The 21,887-nt window shown below is 37.7% G+C and overlaps 3 protein-coding genes across 4 annotated transcripts in view; all 3 read left to right on the plus strand.

Moving 5' to 3' along the window:
* LOC114517402 overlaps positions 1–7,800 on the plus strand; it is a 28,083-nt gene extending 20,283 nt beyond the window's left edge. Inside the window, exons 53-70 of the mRNA XM_028537099.1 lie at positions 253–368; positions 456–657; positions 740–1,048; positions 1,166–1,459; positions 1,580–1,870; positions 2,020–2,322; positions 2,453–2,749; positions 2,880–3,173; positions 3,332–3,643; positions 3,727–4,032; positions 4,222–4,530; positions 4,811–5,280; positions 5,524–5,618; positions 5,735–5,900; positions 6,066–6,132; positions 6,248–6,519; positions 6,627–6,798; positions 7,367–7,800. Coding sequence (XP_028392900.1) covers positions 253–368; positions 456–657; positions 740–1,048; positions 1,166–1,459; positions 1,580–1,870; positions 2,020–2,322; positions 2,453–2,749; positions 2,880–3,173; positions 3,332–3,643; positions 3,727–4,032; positions 4,222–4,530; positions 4,811–5,280; positions 5,524–5,618; positions 5,735–5,900; positions 6,066–6,132; positions 6,248–6,519; positions 6,627–6,798; positions 7,367–7,518 — 4,427 coding nt within the window. The 3' untranslated portion in view covers positions 7,519–7,800. The remainder of the gene's footprint in view (positions 1–252; positions 369–455; positions 658–739; positions 1,049–1,165; positions 1,460–1,579; positions 1,871–2,019; positions 2,323–2,452; positions 2,750–2,879; positions 3,174–3,331; positions 3,644–3,726; positions 4,033–4,221; positions 4,531–4,810; positions 5,281–5,523; positions 5,619–5,734; positions 5,901–6,065; positions 6,133–6,247; positions 6,520–6,626; positions 6,799–7,366) is intronic.
* Positions 7,801–7,999: 199 nt separating this feature from the next.
* On the plus strand, positions 8,000–11,100 carry LOC114517404. Of its 2 annotated transcripts, none has more exons than XM_028537101.1 (8): positions 8,000–8,212; positions 8,431–8,622; positions 8,866–9,141; positions 9,211–9,325; positions 9,394–10,224; positions 10,347–10,434; positions 10,592–10,809; positions 10,891–11,100. In XM_028537101.1, the coding sequence occupies exons 2-8, from the start codon at positions 8,505–8,507 to the stop codon at positions 10,985–10,987; spliced, it is 1,743 nt and encodes a 580-aa protein (XP_028392902.1). In that variant the 5' UTR covers positions 8,000–8,212; positions 8,431–8,504; the 3' UTR covers positions 10,988–11,100. The 2 variants fall into 2 exon arrangements, with proteins under 2 accessions (XP_028392902.1, XP_028392903.1); XM_028537102.1 differs by having other exon boundaries at positions 8,498–8,622.
* A 112-nt stretch (positions 11,101–11,212) lies between these two features.
* Positions 11,213–21,612, plus strand: LOC114517403 (bifunctional glutamate/proline--tRNA ligase-like). Its single transcript, XM_028537100.1, has 34 exons — positions 11,213–11,414; positions 11,796–11,880; positions 12,020–12,119; positions 12,213–12,369; positions 12,449–12,582; positions 12,678–12,766; positions 12,859–12,985; positions 13,074–13,266; positions 13,416–13,587; positions 13,657–13,781; positions 13,886–13,994; positions 14,088–14,172; positions 14,311–14,481; positions 14,581–14,717; positions 14,812–14,866; positions 15,543–15,695; positions 15,808–15,920; positions 16,160–16,271; positions 16,438–16,602; positions 16,997–17,193; positions 17,276–17,327; positions 17,399–17,492; positions 17,561–17,676; positions 17,757–17,829; positions 17,904–17,983; positions 18,156–18,257; positions 18,418–18,573; positions 18,699–18,776; positions 18,861–18,980; positions 19,059–19,232; positions 19,430–19,590; positions 19,716–19,794; positions 19,894–19,958; positions 20,055–21,612. The coding sequence occupies exons 1-34, from the start codon at positions 11,243–11,245 to the stop codon at positions 20,209–20,211; spliced, it is 4,158 nt and encodes a 1,385-aa protein (XP_028392901.1). The 5' UTR covers positions 11,213–11,242; the 3' UTR covers positions 20,212–21,612.
* Positions 21,613–21,887: the final 275 nt, after the last annotated feature.

The following is a 21,887-nucleotide window of genomic DNA, read 5'->3' on the forward strand; positions in this document are numbered from 1 at the left end:
GCCTTCGCCAGACTCTGACGAAATTGTACATATGTGCTGATGTGCATTTTATTCTCCCTGTGTGATTGTAAGAATACGTTATGAACCTCTAAACTTGAGCATTCATCTCTTGATTATCTCTCGATAGGATAGATGAAATATATCATTAAATACTACAGACCTTTTAAACTAATAGATATATCTAGTCTAGTTGGACACAAGTTTCATACTTTAGTAAAACTGGCGGGTTCTGATAGACTTTCTCTCCTTCAGGCATCCAGCAGACAATTTTTATTCAAGCGAAACTGACGTCACAAACGTGGAGCAGCGATTTACTAAATGACGAAAGCAAAGATTTTACAACTTTGTCAAAATTGATCCAGGATAAGGTATTTTTAAATTGCATTACATCACCACAACCACATTTGTTGAACAGTTCCTGGTGAAGTTAACATCATCATTCTTGTTATTATTAGGTTATGGAAACGTTAGCAGATGAATCAAACTTGACAGAGGTCATTATTGAGCGATTCAGGCATGGAAGTGTTGTCGCTGATGTATCCCTCGTTTACGATAAGGTTTCTTACCAAGACATACTGTTGGTTGAAGAAGCTCTTTTCATTAATAATTCATTCAATGGCTTGGACGTTCAGGGTATTGCAATCAACTCAACCTCAGGTAAACAACTTTCTCTGCCTCATTTTTTAGTGAACCTTTTCTAGTTCAAAATACTCAACCATAATTGTGTTTTTTATTCCAGTTTCTAACGTCAGTCCCTCAATTAATGCAAGTTCCCCGAACTCCACAGCGCTTATAGTCAACTGGACCGACGTGAGCTCATTTTACCTCAACGGTGTTTTCCAGGGATACAAGTTGTTCTATCGTGAAACACATAACTCATCTTATACTAAGTATTCTGTCATAGTTTTCTATGGGAATCACACAGGATGTTTGATTACGGATCTACAACCGTTGACGAACTATACGATACGAGTGCTGGCATTTACCCTGAGTGGAGATGGCCTTCTCAGCGATGGTCGTTTCAGTGTAAACACACTGGACGGACCTGGTACGTTATTCATCTGTTAATGAAAGCTCACCTAGGCCTTATTTCGGGACCAAATCACACTCCCCTGATCTTAACTACTTCTATGAACTAACCAAATTTTTTATCTTTTCTCTATAGTGACGGACAGCCCAAATGTAGCGCTAACTAACATAAGTTCCTCTGCACTCTACGCAAACTGGACTATATTACCTAACTCAACAGAAATCTACAAGAAGTTTCTCGGTTATTATGTTTTCTTTTGGAAACAATCCGATATTAACAGTACTCTCCAAATCAATGTCACAAATAGTAACAACATGTTGTTGGACAACCTAGAAAAATGGACAACGTATTGTTTTAATGTTTCTGGTTATACTGCCGCAGGCATTGGACCACCAAGTGAGACACGATGCACTAAAACTATGGAGGATGGTAGGTGAAAACCTTGTTGTAAAGGAAAACATATTATTTCGTATGTTATGTGTGATACATTTAGGGATGCGTAAGGCCAGTTTATTTGGGGGGAACTAAATATTTTTATTAAATTATTAGCTCCTGAAAAAGAACCAGCAAATGTAACAATTGTCGAGCTCACTGCGTCGTCAATAAAGCTGCAATGGTCACCACCAGAGCCTTCCGCAGTACCTGGAATTATCCGTTTTTACAATCTAACCTATCGATTGTTAAACACCAGTGATTCGGAGATAACGTCGTTGACCGAAGATGAAACATCGTACACTATCGTTGGACTCCGTGCATATTCGTATTACCTGATAAACATCTCAGCATTTACGGTTTCCATCGGACCAACTCGCAGTCTTTATATTTTGACGAACGAGGCGGGTAGGTAACAACAATATAAAGATATTTGAGCTTTCTCGAAGTACTGTTCTTAGGACGAAAATTATTCCAGCTATTCTTGTTCTGCCATTTAAGTTAGCTAAACATCAAAGGCATTTACGTCGTTTCTGATAGAAAAATATATTTTACAGAGCCGTCTGCTCCTCCAGCTGATGTATCTTTGGTTAACGTGAGTTCCACAGCACTTCAATTAAACTGGACTGTTTTACCCAAACACCTCCACAATGGTGTCCTGTTGGGCTATCGTATTCTAATCTGGAACCAGTCTAAGGGAATCGACTCTGGTGGAAACATGACCGTCTCAACCACAACCTTTAACAAGCAGATTGAAAATCTTTTAAAATGGACTTCCTACTGTGTCCAGGTTGCCGCCTTCAACAGGATTGGTGATGGACCATTTTCTAACGTTACTTGTTCCAGAACATTCGAAGATGGTAACGCAATTAAACTTTGCAGCCTTGATGAAACTTTAGATGTTATTTTGTGTAGTAGACAATTATGCTGTCCAAATAGATACAAGTCTCCGAAAACAAGTGACCTAAATTTGAAAATCTTCCTCTTTAGCTCCGGAGGAACCACCGAGGGATTTTAAAGCCACTCAGATCACTAAATCGAGTATGAAGCTAGAATGGCTTCCTCCTAGTGATGATGCAACGCCAGGCATACTTCGTCAATACAACATCACGTATCGTAATCTCAACTACACTGACAACCAATACACAGAGATTAATTACGGCCCGTCCGTGACGTCACATACAATGGAGCAACTGATTGGTCTAACTTTGTACGAGATCAATATTACATCATCAACAATACGATCTGGACCGTGGGACAGTATTCTTGTGTTAACAAAAGAAGGAGGTTGGTAAAATGTCGAACTGCAAATTTGGTTTCCGCGAGCATTAAGCTTAATTCTGTAATATCGGCATTGTCAATCAGAAAAACAAGATTCTATGATCAATTTTCAGTATTTTCTCATTTTATTCCATAGTTCCCAATGTTTTACCAAATATCTCCTGGTACAACCTCAGCTCCACTTCAATTAAAGTAGAATGGTCTGAGATTCCACCACCGCTTCGGAATGGCATAATTTTAGGATATACCATTTATCTTTGGAAACAAGTGGAAGGGCCATCAACTGGTACAAACTTTTCGGTGACACAAACAACTAAAATATTTGAAAATTTGGAGAAGTACACTTTCTACTGTGGTCAGGTTGCAGCTTATACAAAAATCGGAGAAGGACCACGATCTCCTGTCGAGTGTATTCGAACCTCTGAAGATGGTAGGTCGCTTTCCTTGTTGTAGAAATATTGAAATACGCTTGATCTTCTTGTCTTTATCCAGGCACAAGAAATTCGAGTTATCTAGTTTCAGTGACATTTCTTCAAATGGTCTCAAGATAACCCCCCTTCATTCAAATAATTTTCTTGTTTTCTCCAGCACCTGAAGTATCTCCCACTAACCTGAATACAACCAACGTCACTTGGAGTTCATTTTTCCTGACCTGGGATCCAATTGATCCATCCTTCATCCCCGGTATATTGAGATCATACCATATCAAATACAAGATCATTGATCCCAGATTCACACAATTTAATGGGATTTACGACGGTTCTTTGCTGGTTGATGGTAACACTACCTCGGTCAATGTGACTGGATTGATTGGATGGACTCAATACGAAGTTCTGGTTACTGGAGTTACAATCAAAGATGGTCCTGCAAATATAACATATTTGCAAACGGAAGAAGGAAGTACGCCATTAAATGATTCAAAAGGGATTGATAGTTGTATTTTTAATACTCAAACTTAATTCTCTCCCTTCTTTATCGTTTAGTTCCAAAAGCATCACCGGATAATATCACAAATGAAATAACGTCTACAACAATCATCATATCCTGGAAAAAGATTGCTCTGCCTGAAAGACACGGGAAGATCAAAGGCTATAAAGTGACTTACCAGAAACAGAGTACAAGAAACAGAAGAGATGTTGACATGAAAACACTGACTACTGATGCAGACACCCTTACCACGTTCATATTCAAGCTGAAACCTTACACGAATTATACCGTGACTCTGGCTGGTTTTACCTCAAAAGGAGTAGGAACGAGAGAGATTATGAGAATTGAAACACTTGAAGGAAGTAAGGGGAATATTACCAATAATCGTATGAATGATTGTTTGGACAAAATATTTATCAGACGAACATGTCGACAAACCACACGTAATCTCTTCCTAGTTATTGTCCCTTGAGGTGGACAAACCAGGAAACATTGTTTCCTAACCATGATTCCATTGTTTCTTTCTAACATCTACATCATTCGTTCTCTAGTTCCTGGTGTCTCGCCAAAGAACGCGTACGGCGTCAACTTCACAAGTCCGACAACGATATTTGCTGGTTGGGGTCCACTGAATACAGACGAATTACAAGGACGCTTGGTTGGGTACGAAGTACGATACAGAGTATTCTCGGTTGCAGATGAAATAGTGCAAGACCCGCCACGTGAGATGACGAAGATTATATATTCTGATATTAATGGTATCACATTAACTGGACTGTCAACGTTCACAACGTACACTGTTTCAGTCGCAGCTCTGTCAGGAGGAGGGACTGGTGTCAAATCCGATGTCCTTTATGTGGGTGAGTGAAAAGTTGAGAATGAATTGTTCTCGTCGAAATTTCTCTGACATCGTCAGCTTTTCTCTATACTTACATTGCAATACCAAGAGGCCGGATTATCACTTGACCTCGTTTTGAACTGATAGACTAATAAAGTTATAATTCCTCCTGTAGTAGCACTTGATAAATAATTAAGTGATAGCCTTCTACTGGATCTCTAATCTCATTGAGTTATCAAAAAATAAATAAAGTTTATTCAGTTTCATCAATTTTATTCCATATCTTTACTTCTTCTTTCCAGCAACCTGTCGATGCTCCAAGCGTTTAACCACAAACTACTGGAATATACAACCTTACACTAATATCTCGAGAGAAAATTACTTTCAAGGATTCTTTCCTCATCTCTTGAACATGGTCACACTAGCCTGTTGTCAAACTTGCCTGGAGCATGGTACTTCAGAAATAGATTATTTTCGAGATGGCCAGGGAAATCCTTCCATAAGAACCTCTGATATCGACGTGAAGAGAAATTTAACACTGGCAACTGACTTTAGTTTTCCAATCTATGGTTTCGAAGGGCAAGAATCGTACTCGAAATATTACGGTTATTCACCAATTGTCCAAATAGTAGGAACAGTGTTTTTTGTAAAGAAACCAGATTACAGTCTGACACAGGGAAAAGCATTGTTGCAGTCGGTCCTGCCTGTTCTACCGTTCATTGCCATCACAGTACTCTTCGCTTATATAGCTGGAGTGATCATTTGGGCACTCGTAAGTACCTTAATAACATCAAGATTTGCTGGATTTCGTTATTCTAGCAATCTATCCATCACTCCAAGTCATTTCCAAGATGTTCACTGCAACATGGATTTCTTATTCTGCATGTAACATTGGATAAATAAGAGATGATTCTTACCTGGCACTTTAACGAGCAGTTTTATGCTGATTGAGTTGTAAATGGGATTAGTTTACTGTTTAAGTTAGTTTGATGATTTTTTCTTTGTCTGATTCAAGGAACATGGCGAAAATGAAGAAGAATATCCTCAGAAATTCATCCGAGGAGCCGCAAATGGCTTTTGGTGGGCATACATTTCAATGACAACTGTCGGGTGAGTCTTGCAAATCATTCATTTGGTCACTGATTGGATGAGTTGGTCTATTAAGTGTTCAACCCACCAGGCAGTTGCAATGCGTCTGTCTTTCTGAACACGCTCGTTTGTTTCAGATACGGCGATAAAACAGCGCGAACGATTGCTGGTCGTGTCTTTGCAGTCGTGTGGGTTCTTACTGGTTTGGTTATTTCTTCATTATTAATCGGATCAATATGCACAGCCTTCACAACTTCAACAACACCACCACAATCTTCGACAATGAACTTGTATGGTGCTAAGGTAAGGCAATGCAATCGAAGATATCTTTTTGGAGGATTCACATAAACACCATCTCAAGTAGAGTAATTCCCGCTTGCAACCGAAATAGTGTTGGCTTTACATAGTTGGTATAGTATACTACTGTACTCCATGTATCGATCTAATATTTTACATCGTGTGTTTCAGGTTGCTGCCCTGCAAGATTCGCCCGATCACAAGCTTGGAGTTCGAAGGAATGCAAAAGTAAATACGAGTGAGTACATCAGTCCATTTTCCTGACGAGTCTTTTATCATTTCGTTACGGCCTGGTCCTGTAAGAGTTGTCCAGCTTTCAAAATCCTCATTCTGGGATATATTTCCTTACCTAGTGAAACAATACTGGTCATTAAACGAACTCAAAGAAGCTGTTTTGAACGACAAAGTGGATGGGATTTTAATTGACACATACGTGACTGATTCGCGACGTGATTTGTTTCAAGATACGCGATTACAAATTAAGCAAGTGATCGATTTGAAAGCATCATATGGGGTTGTTTTGGGGGAAAATGCCACGAAACTTCGGAAATGTTTTAAAAAGTTTTGGAAAGAGAATAACGTGAAGAGAAACAATTATATCGAAGCTAACAGCGATCCAGTCGTGGTGAGTATTGGAACAGTAGCTTTTGTGCACATCAATGATAGTTGGCTGAATTTGCAGTCAATTTTTTTGCATTCAGAGAGTGTCATCTGTTTACATTTTGTTTTTAGATTGCACCAACATCTGTAGAGGAACTTCTAAGCGAGACATTTAATCCTCAAGGATACATGTATTCAATGACTCTCATTATTTGTGTCACTGGATTGGGCGTAGGATTTCTCTGTGGTTGTGTTTATGAAATAATACGATTGAACAGACGGAATGTTAAAGTTCAGCCCGAAGGTAAGATTTCATGATATTATGATTTCATCTTGTGTATCGAACTAGTGAACGAAGTGGACAGGTCTTGGTAAACTATACAAAAAGTTTAAGCGGTTACTCGCAAGGTGGATAGCGCGCTATCCGTAACGTAAGACAATGATTTTATAAACATTTTGTAAACAACTACCTATTCTCATGCACCATATATGAATGGCATGCATGCAGGCTGGAGTGATGCCAAAGGTTATGAAAATTGGCGACTGTACAGTCTATTGTTGGTTGCATGATTTAGTCAAAACATATCGGTCAAAACAGCTGAAGTGTGCTAAGATCAGGTCTTCATTGAAAACAATAGGTAACATTATGATCTAGAATTGGCCGGAAAAGATCTGCTTCTTGACAATAGAATGGAAAACCAAAATGACGCGTGTTTACAATTACAAAAACAACTGTTCAGCAGGACTAGAAGTACAAGTACGAGCCTAACGAGATATGAAAAAACAAATAATTGTTTATCTAAACTCAGTGATTCACGAGATCTATTTTACCGTTTCTTATATTTAATTTTATTTTGCCGGACATATTTTAGCGGAATCTTACCTAAATGGAGAAGAGCTTAAAAAAGAAATGCCTGCGTTGCGTGATCCAATAATAAAAAAGATTGAAGAACTTCAAATCAAACATAGAAAACAAATTCATAAACTAAGAAATGCGAAGGAGAAAGATAAGGATATTAACTGATTGCCACAATAAAGTGATATATGCATCATGGCAAAGCTATATCGTATGTGTTGTATAAGTAATACGTACAAAAAATGTAACCATCCATTGTCTAAAAGTTTAGTGTCTTAAAAGTTGGATGATAAATATAGAATTCATAGGAGTCAATCATATTATATCATTAAACTCACTCTAAAAAAACTATTATTTCAAATCTTAAATCCCACTTTAACACTTTTAGTGACATATAAAGCCACTTTAACAAATGTAGTTACGTATGAAAGTATTCTATGTCTATTATTTTACGTCCTATTGATCTTAAAATATATTATCAATTCTGCGAATTAAAAGTAATAATTAAAAGTAGTAAAATAAAGGCAGGAGAAATTGTTCAGAAACGAGATGCAATAATTGTTTACGACCTGATTTTGTTGGATATATTCACAATACCACAATGAACGCGGAACTAGGGTTGGACTTTGCACCTCCTCCTGTTGACATTCTGCGCGTGATTTCACAGTACGAAGTACCGCGTATAAAATCAGCCAACAAAAATATTGATGAAGGAATGTGGATATCCTATAACCTAACAATCGCTGTGCCAAGTGGCAAAGCCAAAATGTCATCGTAACATTGTTTTTGATGTACACTCCATATAATCTTGCCTTGGATTCGAGATCGCTCCATTTCAGAGTGGATGTTGTTGAGACTTGAGGTATATTTACAAATGTGCGTTATCATTTAATAACAGTATATGAAATGCGATAGGATTGAAAACATAAACTAAAAAAGCTAGATTTGGTAGTGTAGTTGCAAGCTTTTAAAGGTGGAGTATTCGTTTGGGATCGTAGTAGAGTGGGAAAGATAAATTGGGTAAATGCTTAAAACAGTAAACGAGTGTAAAATGAATATTCCTATAATGACCTTATACAGGTCAAATTGTGTGTACAAGGGAAATAACCTGTGACGATATTAAAGACTGACTCGGATTTTCTTGAAGCAACACAATGGTTCCCAAGATCAGAGTTTCTCTCGCAAGACGAAACGCGTCAAAACGTGAAAGATTGGTCACAGGATTTGTCTTAATGAGTGTCATGATCATTCTGTGGACGGAAGGAACCTCAGGTACATTTTATGATCACTCATCAGTATTATCGCAATGTTCACGGGCAAGTCGTTTAAACTATGTCTGCATGTATACGTTGGGTTCTTAAGAATTTTGATATTTCCATGATCAAGAATTATTTCATGCTCATTATAAGAGGATTTGTATCAGTGGAATGTAATCTATCCACTCGTAACATATCTTGAGCTGAAACTGTCAGTCAGATCCTCTCGAAGAATGCTCTTTTTGTTTGCTCATTACAGGCTCACTTCAACCAAACCTTACAAGTGTAGAGACCTGGGGCGAGACACAAATCAAAGTTACCTGGGAACCCTTTCATCTCGTGGAGAGCGATGAGCCTCACTTTTATGAATTGTATATTGATGAGCATTTGGAGTATTTTGGAAATGACGTGATTTATATAGCCAGACGACTTACCCCTGATACAATATATCATTTCAAACTGCGCTCTTGTGTTCAAAATAATCAAGTTTGTTCCTTGTTTTCTAAAATATTATCTGGCACCACGGCTCCTTCAGGTACGTGAGAAAAACATTGGAATGAGTCTATTAGGGTATGCATTTATCAATCATTACTTTTTCCCGCAGGAAAATCTGGTTTCACAAAATCCTCGATCAAATGGACTTTACTTGTTGTTGGTGTGACAATTCTTACTTTTATCACTTCATTGCTTGGCTTGAAGATAACCAGACGCTTGTGGAGGTATGTTGCAGCTAATGTTCACTGTGCAGCGTGATTATCAGCACCACAAACTATGTTTCTCTTCCTAGATCATTTCTCTACAGATACGATTACGGATCGGAAACAAATCTTCAACTTCCGAAATATTCAGCTAGCACCGGAACTCTGGATGAGGATCTTGTGCCTTCTCTTTGTTTGGCAAAGACGGACGATCCTGGGAAAAATGGCGAAAAGCAAGTTTCGCTTGCAGAAGACGCTGACAGCGATCATTCACGCACGCGCGAACCCGAGGATAACCACACAGGTGGAGCTCTTTCTGAAGATATTTCCTTGAGAAAATATTCTCAACATCTAAAAGGTACGTCTGCAATTGAAAGCAGATGCGATGTTTTAACCGACGATGAAGGCAAGTCACAAAGCAACAGTTGTAATTACACAGAGAATGGTCCTAAAATTTACCTTGAGAAAGAAACACAATTATCGTGCAATGAAAAAACAGAAAACGACCATTTTAAATTGCAAAGAGCCCATACATCTCCAACGTTGAATATTTCAAAAGATTTGACCTCAAAACACAAGAACAAAAGTCACAGAAGAACACGTTCTTTTGACGATAAAAAACAGCAACTAATATTGCTGGAGCCTAAGAATCGAAAGAGCTTTGAAAACATCGCAAGTCAAGACAACTCATGGACCAACGTCAAGCATTCAAATGATTTGGTCATCGTTGTCGACAACAGCAATGTATTCATTGGCGCGCAGGAGTGTGCAGTCCGACATAACCCCAATGAACGCAAGAGAAATATTCGCGTGAAGATTCAACAGTTGGTCAAAGTGTTTCAACGGGAGAGAATGGTATCACGCGCTTTTGTACAAGGATCAAGTCCTCCCATGACGGAGCAGGTGTGGCAAGTGTATAGGTAAGAAATAAATGCTCATTTTAACTGGTTTCTTCTCTCACAGCAGCTGCATTTGATTGGCTAAAATTACTCGTTAATTAAAGTTCTTTTATTACCATAAATGTTTTCGTATGTATTTTCAGACGCTTAGGATATTGTGTTGATGTTGAAGATAGAAGAGGAAAGGACGAGCAGAGAGTTGACGAGGGTCTTCATCTACATATATACAAGGTATGAACAGTTCTTCAGTAAAATTCACTTCGTATTTTATAAGTCAACGATTACTGCAGAAAAAGTCTGAATAGTCTCTGGTATACCAGACCAGACCAAACCAGATAGCATGAAAGATGTCGACACATCGCTATTTAACCAAGTGGTTTTTCGGTAGGCTCTCCTGGAACTATCCCCCCGCACTCTTGTCATTGCCAGTGGCGATGGCAACAAAGGGAAGTCAGAATGCTCCACAAGTCTACCTGGTTGTGCAGAAGCTGCTTTGGGAAGAAATTGGAGAGTAGAAGTTCATTCCTGGCAGCATTCGACAAGTATGGAATGGGTAAAACTTTCTAGGAAATATCCCAAACAGTTGACGATTCACTACCTTGATAGGTGAGGTATTGCTGTGGTTGTAGTGGGATCTAAACTATTTCTAGTAAAACTTAGATAACAGATTTCGTTTTCACATAATAGGTACATAAATAACATAACGTTCGTGGATGGGAAATATGGGAGGAAATGTCTGCCATTCCAGCCGGAGGTCCTGAAGAGTTCAAGTGAAAACCATTAATTTATATTGTAGTCAAATAGATTTATTCCATAGAGTTTATAGTGTATTATTAAAAGGATATTTCATAGTTTTTCAGTCTGAATATCTTTTTCTGCAACTCACACTCATTGTTTGCGTCAAATCAGCTCCCCCCTGCCCCACACCCAGGAGCGTTTCAGATCATATCACAAACACAATACAAGGCTTACATAAAGTTCTTTATTAGCATCAAAAACTGGTGACCACTCCGACTTTGAATGAGTTCATTCTTTTTGAATGAGGCCACGTCTGGTGTTGCTGGTCTCTCGCTGTTTTTACCAAAATAAAACACCATTCCTGTCAAATAACTTTGGGAGAAGCTTGCCACGTTCATTGCATATATCTTCAGCTAGTTTTGTGGAAATGTCAGCGCACAAGCTCACTGCAAACACGAAAGAACCACCGCTTGGTGAGTGAGATTGTGAAAGTACATTTAAAATGTACACTAAATACACCGAGAGAGCAAGACAGTCATTTAAAAAGCACATAAAGTATATTGCTTTGTATAACTGTATTCTGAACTACCTACAAAGGTGAACAGTGCACTTTTAAATGAATTAAGACAATTACCAGATATGGCCAAAAACAACAAACATTTGTAACATTACATAGGTTAAAATTCATCAATTATTGTATATAATTGCAACTATATTGTATTATACATATTACAATGTCATGTATTTTATAAACGTCTTAAAATTTCTTCCTTTCACTTTCTACCTATGGCTGATGCAATAATACAGCATATTTTACAGTATATAATTACATATAATTGATTTCTGTGTCACAGCTTCCTTGTTGGTTGTTCATCACATTAAAAGCAAATGCAAAATTGATGTTGAGTGGAAAGACACAACTGCTTTAGCAATTGATGGGTAGGTTTAACATTTTGTTGAATAGGAATCAGACCAGACCCAATGATCATCAATATGTATATAATTGATATTGTGATGTGGTTAGAATTCGAGTAATGTATGAGTGGGTGGTTAATTTGTTCAAATTATCTCTTTATAGGAATGTTGTTTTAACAGCCAATCACAGCATTGCCCGGTACTTGGCCAGGATTGGAGATGAGTTCAAACTATATGGCAACAACATTCTTGAGGCAACAGAGGTGAAAAGTGATTAACTTATTATATACCATGCAATACCAGAATCTTCAATCTGTATATAACTAATGCAAGGTAAAAAACGTGTGTTTTTCTAGATTGACAGTTGGGTAGATTTCAGTGCAACTCTACTTAATGACAGCAAGAAATTCCAAAGTGCTTTATCTCACTTGGACAAACAGTTGTCTCCAGTGACATATTTAGTTGGTCAATCAATATCTTTGGCTGATTTTGCAGTTTGGGGAGCTCTAAGAGGTACTGGGAAAATATATCTTGCCTATTTAAATCTATCAGAGGCACTCTGTGTAAATGAAGGTACATTTTTCCATTCTAGTGCATGATAGGCTGGACAGCTTGTTGAATGATGGACAAACTAAAAACATTTCAAGATGGTTCAACTTCTTGGCAAATCAAAATAGCTTCAAACAATGTTCTGGAAAATTGCAGGCACCTTCCAAGAAACCACAGGTATGAGCCCTAAAGTAATTCAATAATTGCTTCAAAATAAATAGCAGGGATAAACATGTTTAAGTAAAGGTTGAAATATTCATCATCATTTCTAGAATGAGATTAAAACCCAGGGGAAGTTTATTGAACTAGAAGGTGCTGTTGAAGGACATGTAGTCACCAGGTTTCCTCCTGAAGCAAGTGGGTGAGTAGCAACACTTTGAACTAAAATGTATTTTTATTTATTTGTCATGATACCTTGAAGTGCATTATATTTACAAGCAAATGTTTTTGTAGGTATCTTCATATTGGCCATGCAAAGGCAGCATTATTGAACCAACATTACAGAGATTATTATAAAGGAAAAATGATAATGAGATTTGATGACACAAATCCTGCAAAAGAGAATGCTGAATTTGAGGAAGTATGTACATACACAAGTGCTTGAAATTGTGTGGAAGTCCTGTGTTATCACCATGCTTCCCTAACAAATATTTCATCTATTTTACTAGGTGATTCTTGAAGATTTAAAATTGTTGCAAGTTAGGCCAGATATGTTCACAAGGACATCAGATCATTTTGAAATAATCGTTCAATATGCTGAAAAATTGATACGAGATGGCAATGGTTATGTTGATGATACGCCTGCAGAAGCCATGAGAGAGGAACGCGAGAAGAGAGTCAAGTCTGCTTGCAGAGATAATTGTAAGAATTAAATAAGGAATATAGCAATTAGCCTGTGTTCTAACATATTCCTAGATTAACATCAAGCTACCCTTTACTTGTTTCTTAACCAAACTATTAGCTTGTACCCAGTCAAAAAAATTAACAACAATTAAATCAATTGTGTTTAGCTGTGGAGAAGAATCTTCAGATGTGGGAGGAAATGAAGAAAGGCAGTGAACAGGGTCAGAAATGTGCTTTACGGGCGAAGATTGATTTTGAATCAGACAATGGGTGTCTACGAGATCCCACAATGTACAGATGTAAACCTGAATCTCATGTGCAGACTGGAGATAAATACAAGTATGCTTGAAACATGTTGCTCTTACAACATGACAGAATTCTCCACTAACAATTTGATTTTTTTTGCAGAGTTTATCCAACATACGACTTTGCATGTCCCATTGTTGACAGTGTTGAAGGGGTAACTCATGCCTTGAGAACAACTGAATATCATGATAGGGATCCCCAATATTTCTGGGTGCTTGATGCTTTAGGTAAGATGCTGTAATAGTTTCTACAGTACTGTAAATTTGTTTCCAATATATTGTAGTTATGACGTTACTGAGAAACTATTGTTTAAGTCAGTCATTCCTTTCAGGTTTACGCAAACCAACTGTGATGGAATTCAGCAAGATTAATTTACAAAACACAGTGTTATCAAAACGAAAACTAACGTTGCTAGTTAACGAGAATTATGTTGATGGATGGTTAGTTTTTCAGAGTAGATTTACTAGAAACATCATTTAACTCTCTATAGAAAGATCCTTATAATAATTCAACACAATATTTTAAACCTCCAGGAATGATCCAAGGTTCCCCACTGTTCGTGGAGTCTTAAGACGAGGGATGACTGTACAAGGATTGTTAGAGTTCATTCTATTGCAGGTGTGTATATTTTATGTATTCGAATAGTTTTGTTCAATTAATCACCACACATCTGCACACTTCTTTGATATTCCACAGTTATGTTACTCTCGAGTTCTTTATCCTCAGATTATCCAACTTTTTTTCATATTTCATTAGGGATTTTCCAAAGCGAATGTCCACATGGAATGGGACAAAATCTGGGCAATCAATAGAAAAGTCATTGACCCAATAGCCCCTCGCTATACAGCGTTACAAAAGAAAGAAAGAGTCTCGTTTAATGTTACTGGTGTTTCAGAACAGTGCCAAGAAGCTCAGCTTAATCCCAAGGTAACTTCATGCAAGACAGGGGCAATCCTTGCCCTGGAAATCCCACCTTTGTACGGGGTGTTCCCCCTCTTACCCAGGAATTTTTATTTGGATTTCTAGAATTCTGAGATGGGAACGAAGAAGGTGTGGGTGTCTCCTAAATCCTATATCGAAGGAGCGGATGCAGAGACGTTGCATGTTGATGAGAAAGTAACATTGATCAACTGGGGAAACTTTCTTGTTAAAGCAATAAACAGGTACATGATTCATCTAACATCTTTTTATTCTGTTGTGTAGTTGATAGTATAACTTTATCATTAAGAACATTAAGAAATGTCCTTTCTCTTGAAGGAACCAGTCTGGTGCTATTGAATCAATTGATGCTAAATCAATGCTGGATGATAAGGTACAGTAACTGTTCCTGCGATTATTCAAACCTCGTCGTTACTTGGTTTCGTTTGTGTTGAAAAGAATCCAAACATACCGAACATTGCTCAAACCTTTTTAGAATGCGTTTGAAATGAATTTAAACGCATTTAGAATACATTTACAATGCAATTAGAATACATTTACAACGCGATTAGAATACATTTACAACGCGATTAAAATACATTTACAACGCGTTTAGAATACATTTACAACGCGTTTAGAATACATTTACAACGCGATTAGAATACATTCACAACGCGATTAGAATACATTTACTACGCGATTAGAATACATTTACAACGCGATTAGATTACATTTACAACGCGATTAGAATACATTTACAACGCGATTAGAATACATTTACAACGCGATTAGAATACATTTACAACGCGATTAGAATACATTTACAACGCGATTAGAATACATTTACAACGCGATTAGAATACATTTACAACGCGATTAGAATACATTTACAACGCGATTAGAATACATTTACAACGCGATTAGAATACATTTACAACGCGATTAGAACATAATTAGAACACATTTAGAACAGGTCGTTTGTAAAAATGATTATAGTTTGAGAGGATATAGTTACAGTACTGTAGGGTCCTTGACAAATGACGTGAAATATGACTTAATATTCTTTTCAGGATTACAAAAACACGACAAAATTGACTTGGCTTCCTGTAACTGACTCGGCTCCGTTACTACCAGCTGTTGTGGTGCATTTTGGCAACATAATATCAAAGGCAATCTTAACCAAGAACGATGACTTTAAAGATCATGTTAATAAAGACACGAAGGTAAGTTTCGTTTGAGAAATAACGTGTTGTGTGCTTGACGTTGAAACATTGGTATAATGGCGCAATATTTTGAGATATACCAAGTCTTATCACCGTGGCTTTGTAATTTTAGACTGAGGTTGAAATGCTGGGAGATCCAGAGCTGGCAAACGTGAAGAAAGGAGATATCATTCAGTTACAACGAAGAGGATTTTTCATTTGTGACGAACCGTACAGTGAGATAAGGTGAGCTGGTTTAAGCTCGTCAACATCAATGATATATTTCGCGGTTGAATTTGTGAATACTGATTTATTTGATAAACCTTCCCACTGGATATAAAAAGGACTTTAAAGCCAGTCTAAAGAGTTCCACTTTAAACCACTTCATTTAATGCATGAATCATGCATATGTGATTATTACTATGGAGCTGATTCAACTGAATGTATTCTAAGAGCCTTTTGTTGTACTTTCGTTTTGTTTTTAGTCGCCATTCGGGTAAACCTTCGCCTTGTATTCTGTTCTCAATTCCTGACGGTCATACCAAGGCAATGCCAACCTCTGGTTCCAAGACGAAATCGAAACAAAACAACGAAAAGGTAAACATTAAATACGGTAATAACAATACAATAATATCGACGAAATGTGGGATATTCTTCCACGCACTCACTGTGCTCCAAGTCTGATTTGGATCAAGTCTGTGTGGTGCGAATAGCGCCTGATTGTCGGGATGTTTTTATTGAAAACATGTGATTTATAATCTAGAAGGAAAACTCTGGTAAGAAAAGCAAGAAGAGCGAGCCGACTTCACAAGCTCAACCAACATCAGCTGCTGAGATGGAAATGTCTCCTGAAGTCGAAGCTGTGGTTAAACAGATTAGCGAGCAGGGTGATAAAGTACGCCAGCTCAAGACCGCTGGAGCTGACAAGGTATCTATGATCTGAGATTATTTATTGCTTTCTCATGTTCCACTAGAAGTCGTTCTATATAGCTACTGTCTGTTCTAAGACTGTTCTTTAGTATGATTTCAAAGGTGATTATTGGAAATTCTAGCTACTGATTGGTCGAGGGACCTCGGGTAGTACGCCATTATCACGTAAGCGATTGTCACGTAAGCGATTGTCACGTGAGCGATGCGGATTTTTTAAAATGGCAGCGAGTTGTTTTTATCAAAGTGACAGAAGAGGAATTCAGTGATTTTCAAAAAAAATATTTTTCTTTTAAATAATCACCTTTGTAATAATACACGACTTAGTTCTTGTGTTTTATTACGATATTTACCTCGCCTTCGGGAAATAATTGTGAAATAATGTCATTATTAAGGAGAAAGTCGCTGCTGAAGTTACCATCCTTTTGAATCTGAAAGGCCAGTATAAAACATTGACTGGGAAAGATTTTAAGCCCGCAAACAGCGGAGGTAAAAACAAAGGAAATAAACAAGACAAGAAACAGGAGAAAAAAGCTGAGAAGAAAGAGCCTAAGGCGAGTCAAGACGACAGATCTGTGAAGAAGATCACAAGGTTTGTCTTGGAGTTGTATTCAAAGCCCTTCGTTTGTTTCTTTCTCTTTTTTGAAGAAGCATTCTTCATTGATTTTATTCAGACTTGGTCTTGAAGCGAAGAAAGAAGAAAACTTGGCAGATTGGTATTCTCAGGTAAAATCATCGCCCCATCAAAGCTTATCGTGTGTAACCTTCAATCATCAACATTTTATTTCTTTCTAAAGATCATAACGAAAGCTGAAATGGTAGAATATTATGATGTCAGTGGTTGCTATATCCTTCGCCCATGGTCCTACTCAATATGGGAAAGCATTAAAGGTAAAATTCATATTTCTTGTTAAGATCAGATCTTTTTACCCAATCTCACTCAATTCCTCGTATCACAGCCTTCTTCGATGCTGGTATCAAGAAACTCGGCGTGGAAAACTGCTACTTTCCAATCTTTGTCTCACAGTCAGCCCTGGAACGAGAGAAAACTCACATCGCTGATTTTGCGCCTGAGGTACACCGGCGGTATTTTGCAATTAAATATTTTTAAAATTATCAACGACACTATCGACTAACATGCTGACACCATATTAGGTTGCCTGGGTTACAAAATCTGGCCAATCAGAATTGTTGGAACCGATTGCTATCCGTCCAACCAGCGAAACTGGTAAGAAAGATATTCTCTACGTCAGGATAGCTATGTGTTTAGAATGAGAAGATAACACTATTTTTATTTTTTAGTCATGTATCCCGCGTACGCAAAATGGATCAAATCTCATCGGGATCTTCCTCTTAAACTAAATCAGTGGAATAATGTTGTGGTATGGATTACTGTATTTACTATATTCATCATACAGAGTTAGTCAAGTGTCATTGTCGTCCCAGCGCCCACCAGGAAACTAGACTTGACTACCTCGCGGTGGAAGAGGCAAAATGAAAAATGAGACAAAATTTATACAGATCATTTTATATTCAGTGAAAATTTTTATTTAGAGATGGGAATTCAAACATCCTCAACCATTCTTACGAACAAGAGAATTCTTATGGCAAGAGGGTCACACAGCTTTTGCTGAATACAATGAAGCCGTTGAAGAAGTGAGTTGTTTTAAGATGCATCCCGCTTAAATACATTCGTAGAACTCTATGATATTGTTGTATGAATACATAACCATATTGCCCTATTCGAATTCACTTTCCCAGTCATTCACGTTCGTAGGAACAGGTTTTATAGAGTTTATATTTATTATGAATCAAGGTACACACTATTCTCGACCTTTATGCTCAAGTCTACACTGATTTACTGGCAATACCCGTCGTGAGAGGTCGAAAAACAGAGAAAGAGAAATTTGCTGGAGGTGATTTTACCACGACAGTTGAGGCCTACATTGCGGCCAGTGGTCGAGCTATACAGGTGAGGGTACAGTATTTATAATTGAAGGAAAATCTAAGTAGAAGAAGAACCATTACTTACCCCGCTGTGGTCCTCGTCACGAGAGGAGGATGTTAATTCACTTGTCATTTCTCGTTTTTTTCCAGGGAGCAACTTCGCATCATTTAGGTCAAAATTTCTCCAAGATGTTTGAGATTGTTTTCGAAGACCCGGACAAACCTGGGGTATGGTTTAGTCATTTCTCTATCTCCCTGTCTCTGTTTCTTTCATCTGTAATAACATCTCCATGTTGCGCGTATTTTCAACAGGAGAAACGTTATGTATACCAGAACTCTTGGGGGATCACCACACGTACAATCGGGGTGCTTTGTATGGTACATGGGGATAACGTTGGACTTATATTGCCACCTAGGGTTGCAGCTGTTCAGGTAAATACGTTTGCTTCACACTGTAAGGACTTTCTTATTCACAGATGATCATTTAGTAGTGTCTTACTTTCTTCTTAGGTCGTCATTGTTCCGTGTGGTTTGACAGCAAACTTGGCTTCTGATCAAAGAGATAGTTTGTTGTCTTTCTGTAAGGAATTTGATGAGACTCTGAGCAAAGCTGGAGTCCGAACTAAATTCGATGACCGCGAAAATTATTCTCCCGGGTGGAAATTTAATCATTGGGAACTTAAGGTTGGTGGAAAAGATGATTGTTTTATTGTAAAAAGGAATTGTTAGAGAGGGTCGTGATGATTGGTTAAACTTCGTGTGCTTGTAAACCCCCATGTGATTTCTCTTGATTAAACTCTCTTCATGCAAGTTTCAACTTGTTTGAATGAGTCTTGCAATCGAGTGTTAAACTTTCCTTTTTTACAAACCGTGACGTGTAGGGTGTTCCAGTCCGTGTTGAACTCGGACCACGAGATGTAAAGAACTCTCAGTTTGTGTTGGTTCGGAGAGATTCTGGGGAGAGGATGACATTGCAAGCGAAAGATTCTGTGGTTCAAATCAAAGAAATTCTTGAAACAATCCAGGCTGATTTGTTTGCAAAGTAAGTCGAGCAAGATTCTGGTGTGTCCAAAAGCTGTATTGTCATTTTTACAAAATACGAGCATCATTTACATGCATTCCGTTGAATTGAATACGGTTTGTAAATTTTTGTGTTTTTGTTTCCAGAGCAAAAGCTGAACTTGATGAAAACATGACAGTAACCAAAGATTGGAAAGAATTCTGCTCAATGTTGGATCAACGAAAGGCGAGATACTTCTTGTTTAATTGTCATCTTGATAAGATCTAATGTTTCTTTCTCTTTATCCTGAAAAAAAATTATTTCATACTTCTCTTTCTTCTCCAGATTATTCAGGCTCCGTTCTGCGGTGAGATCAAATGCGAGGACAAAATCAAGAAAGACAGCGCAAGGTTAGTCGCGATTCAACTTTATAATGAGATCGTTCATATTCAGAGCGACTGAACTCGATACATCAGCTGGAGCAAAAATCCTATTTCTCTCCCCAGGGATGTTGTTGTTGAGGAAGGCGCGCCGGCCATGGGAGCCAAAGGATTATGTATTCCATTCAAGCAACCCGGTGAGATCACTCCAGATACTTTATGTGTGCATCCGGATTGCGGTCAACCGGCTAAATTCTATACATTATTTGGACGAAGTTACTAAATCACGAACATCGTCAGTTAAGTAAAACAATGAACTCGGAGTCCTGCATCAGTTTCAGGGAAGACTTTTAGGCAAATAGATATATAAAATTTTTCAAAAGTTCAAAATCGCTTGCCATTTTGAGTTGATTTGCGCGGCAAAGTCGGTATTGTTTTTTCATTAGCGGCTGTCCTATTTTACGCTGATGAAATTAGTTCCTATATTTTATCACTCTTCCCCCCCCCGGTATTGTAATGACATCATGTTGTTGTAAGATGAAGTAGTACTCTACCCGGACACATGTTGCAAACAACAACTATCATGGCGCTTGACATATATCATTTTGATAAATGTTTTAGCAAAAATTTAATACGCGATCTGGCAGATACGCGAACCGGCAGATGGTGAACTCAATCGTATCATATCTACTCTAACTATGATAAAGTGCATTAAAATTTCATGCTTCGAGGCGTTTTGACCACCCATACTAATATTGAACCATAGGAGTTCATTTGTAATAATTCAGCCGAGTTTCCTTGACGCAATAATCCTTACCGATATATCTCATGAAAAATGCAACCTCTTCCGTGTCTAAGAACATAAGCATATAAATGTTTTCTCAAGCTCTCAGCCTAATAATAGTCATTCCGATAATCTTTAATGTTTTACACGATTACAGACAATGTTTATTTGCGTATTATAAAGTTTGTGAGAGTTTAAGTCATGAAAGGATCTGGTGAGGAATGACAGCGAAGAAAAATAATAATTTTGTGGAAGATATTTTGGGTTTGATTACATAAATCTTCAGAGGAAGAAATTCAGGTTAGCGCAAGCGATGAAAATGAGATTTACACGTTATTTCCTAACCTAATAGAATACAAAGCTAACCTAGTAGATATTAATAGAAAAAGCTTAGTATTTTCCTCTCTATTTGCGGTTAGTGTCGAAGATTGAAATCGTGTTTTTCGGCCAAGCCGGGCGTTGATGTAGAACAGTTAGTTGTGTTGAAATGTTTTTCATCATCGTTAACAAAGACTAATTAATTTAAATGAATTAAAGTAATCTTTCATATTTGTTTATTTACCTACAAATACAAGATCAGGACTATATCATTGAATTCGTTTACGATATTTATACAACAAAGCATTAAACAAGATTATTGGAAGAACGGAACGCAAAGCGCTGGACTATTTTACAAAGGATTTTATTTATTAAATATTGAAAACTCCACGTTCGGATTCAATACTTTACCGCCGGACTTTCCGTATTGAATTAAGTGACTGCGGAACTTGCAATTTATGATATTACTGTAAACTGCTTATGCATATTTCCTATTGAAAAATATTCTTATAAAGTGTTGAAATAAATAGTGTACCAACCGCGGAGACAGCAGATCACCACACAACACAATGCATCACAATGATCACACCACATCACAACGCATCAAATCACAACACAACGCAACACATCACAATTTCACAACGCATCTAATCACAACACAACGCATATCACAACGCATCAAATCACAACGCATCACAACGCATCAAATCACAACGCATCAAGTCACAACGCATCACAACACAACGCATATCACAACGCATCAAATCACAACACATCACAACACAACGCATATCACAACGCATCAAATCACAACGCATCACAACACAACGCATATCACAACGCATCAAATCACAACG

The sequence above is a fragment of the Dendronephthya gigantea genome, unplaced genomic scaffold, assembly GCF_004324835.1.
Source record: "Dendronephthya gigantea isolate DGI-Jeju-01 unplaced genomic scaffold, DenGig_1.0 000009F, whole genome shotgun sequence".
NCBI lineage: Eukaryota > Metazoa > Cnidaria > Anthozoa > Malacalcyonacea > Nephtheidae > Dendronephthya > Dendronephthya gigantea.

Bases quoted from the DNA above. Each gene is read 5' to 3' on its own strand.
- LOC114517403 (XM_028537100.1), top strand. From the start codon at position 11,243: ATGAGGCCACGTCTGGTGTTGCTGGTCTCTCGCTGTTTTTACCAAAAT. The intron at 13,588-13,656 runs GTATGCTTGAAA...TTTTTTTTGCAG, and splicing joins CAGACTGGAGATAAATACAA to AGTTTATCCAACATACGACT. The intron at 17,677-17,756 runs GTACACCGGCGG...ACACCATATTAG, and splicing joins TCGCTGATTTTGCGCCTGAG to GTTGCCTGGGTTACAAAATC.
- LOC114517404 (XM_028537101.1), top strand. From the start codon at position 8,505: ATGGTTCCCAAGATCAGAGTTTCTCTCGCAAGACGAAACGCGTCAAAA. The intron at 9,142-9,210 runs GTACGTGAGAAA...TTTTTCCCGCAG, and splicing joins TGGCACCACGGCTCCTTCAG to GAAAATCTGGTTTCACAAAA. The intron at 9,326-9,393 runs GTATGTTGCAGC...TTCTCTTCCTAG, and splicing joins ATAACCAGACGCTTGTGGAG to ATCATTTCTCTACAGATACG.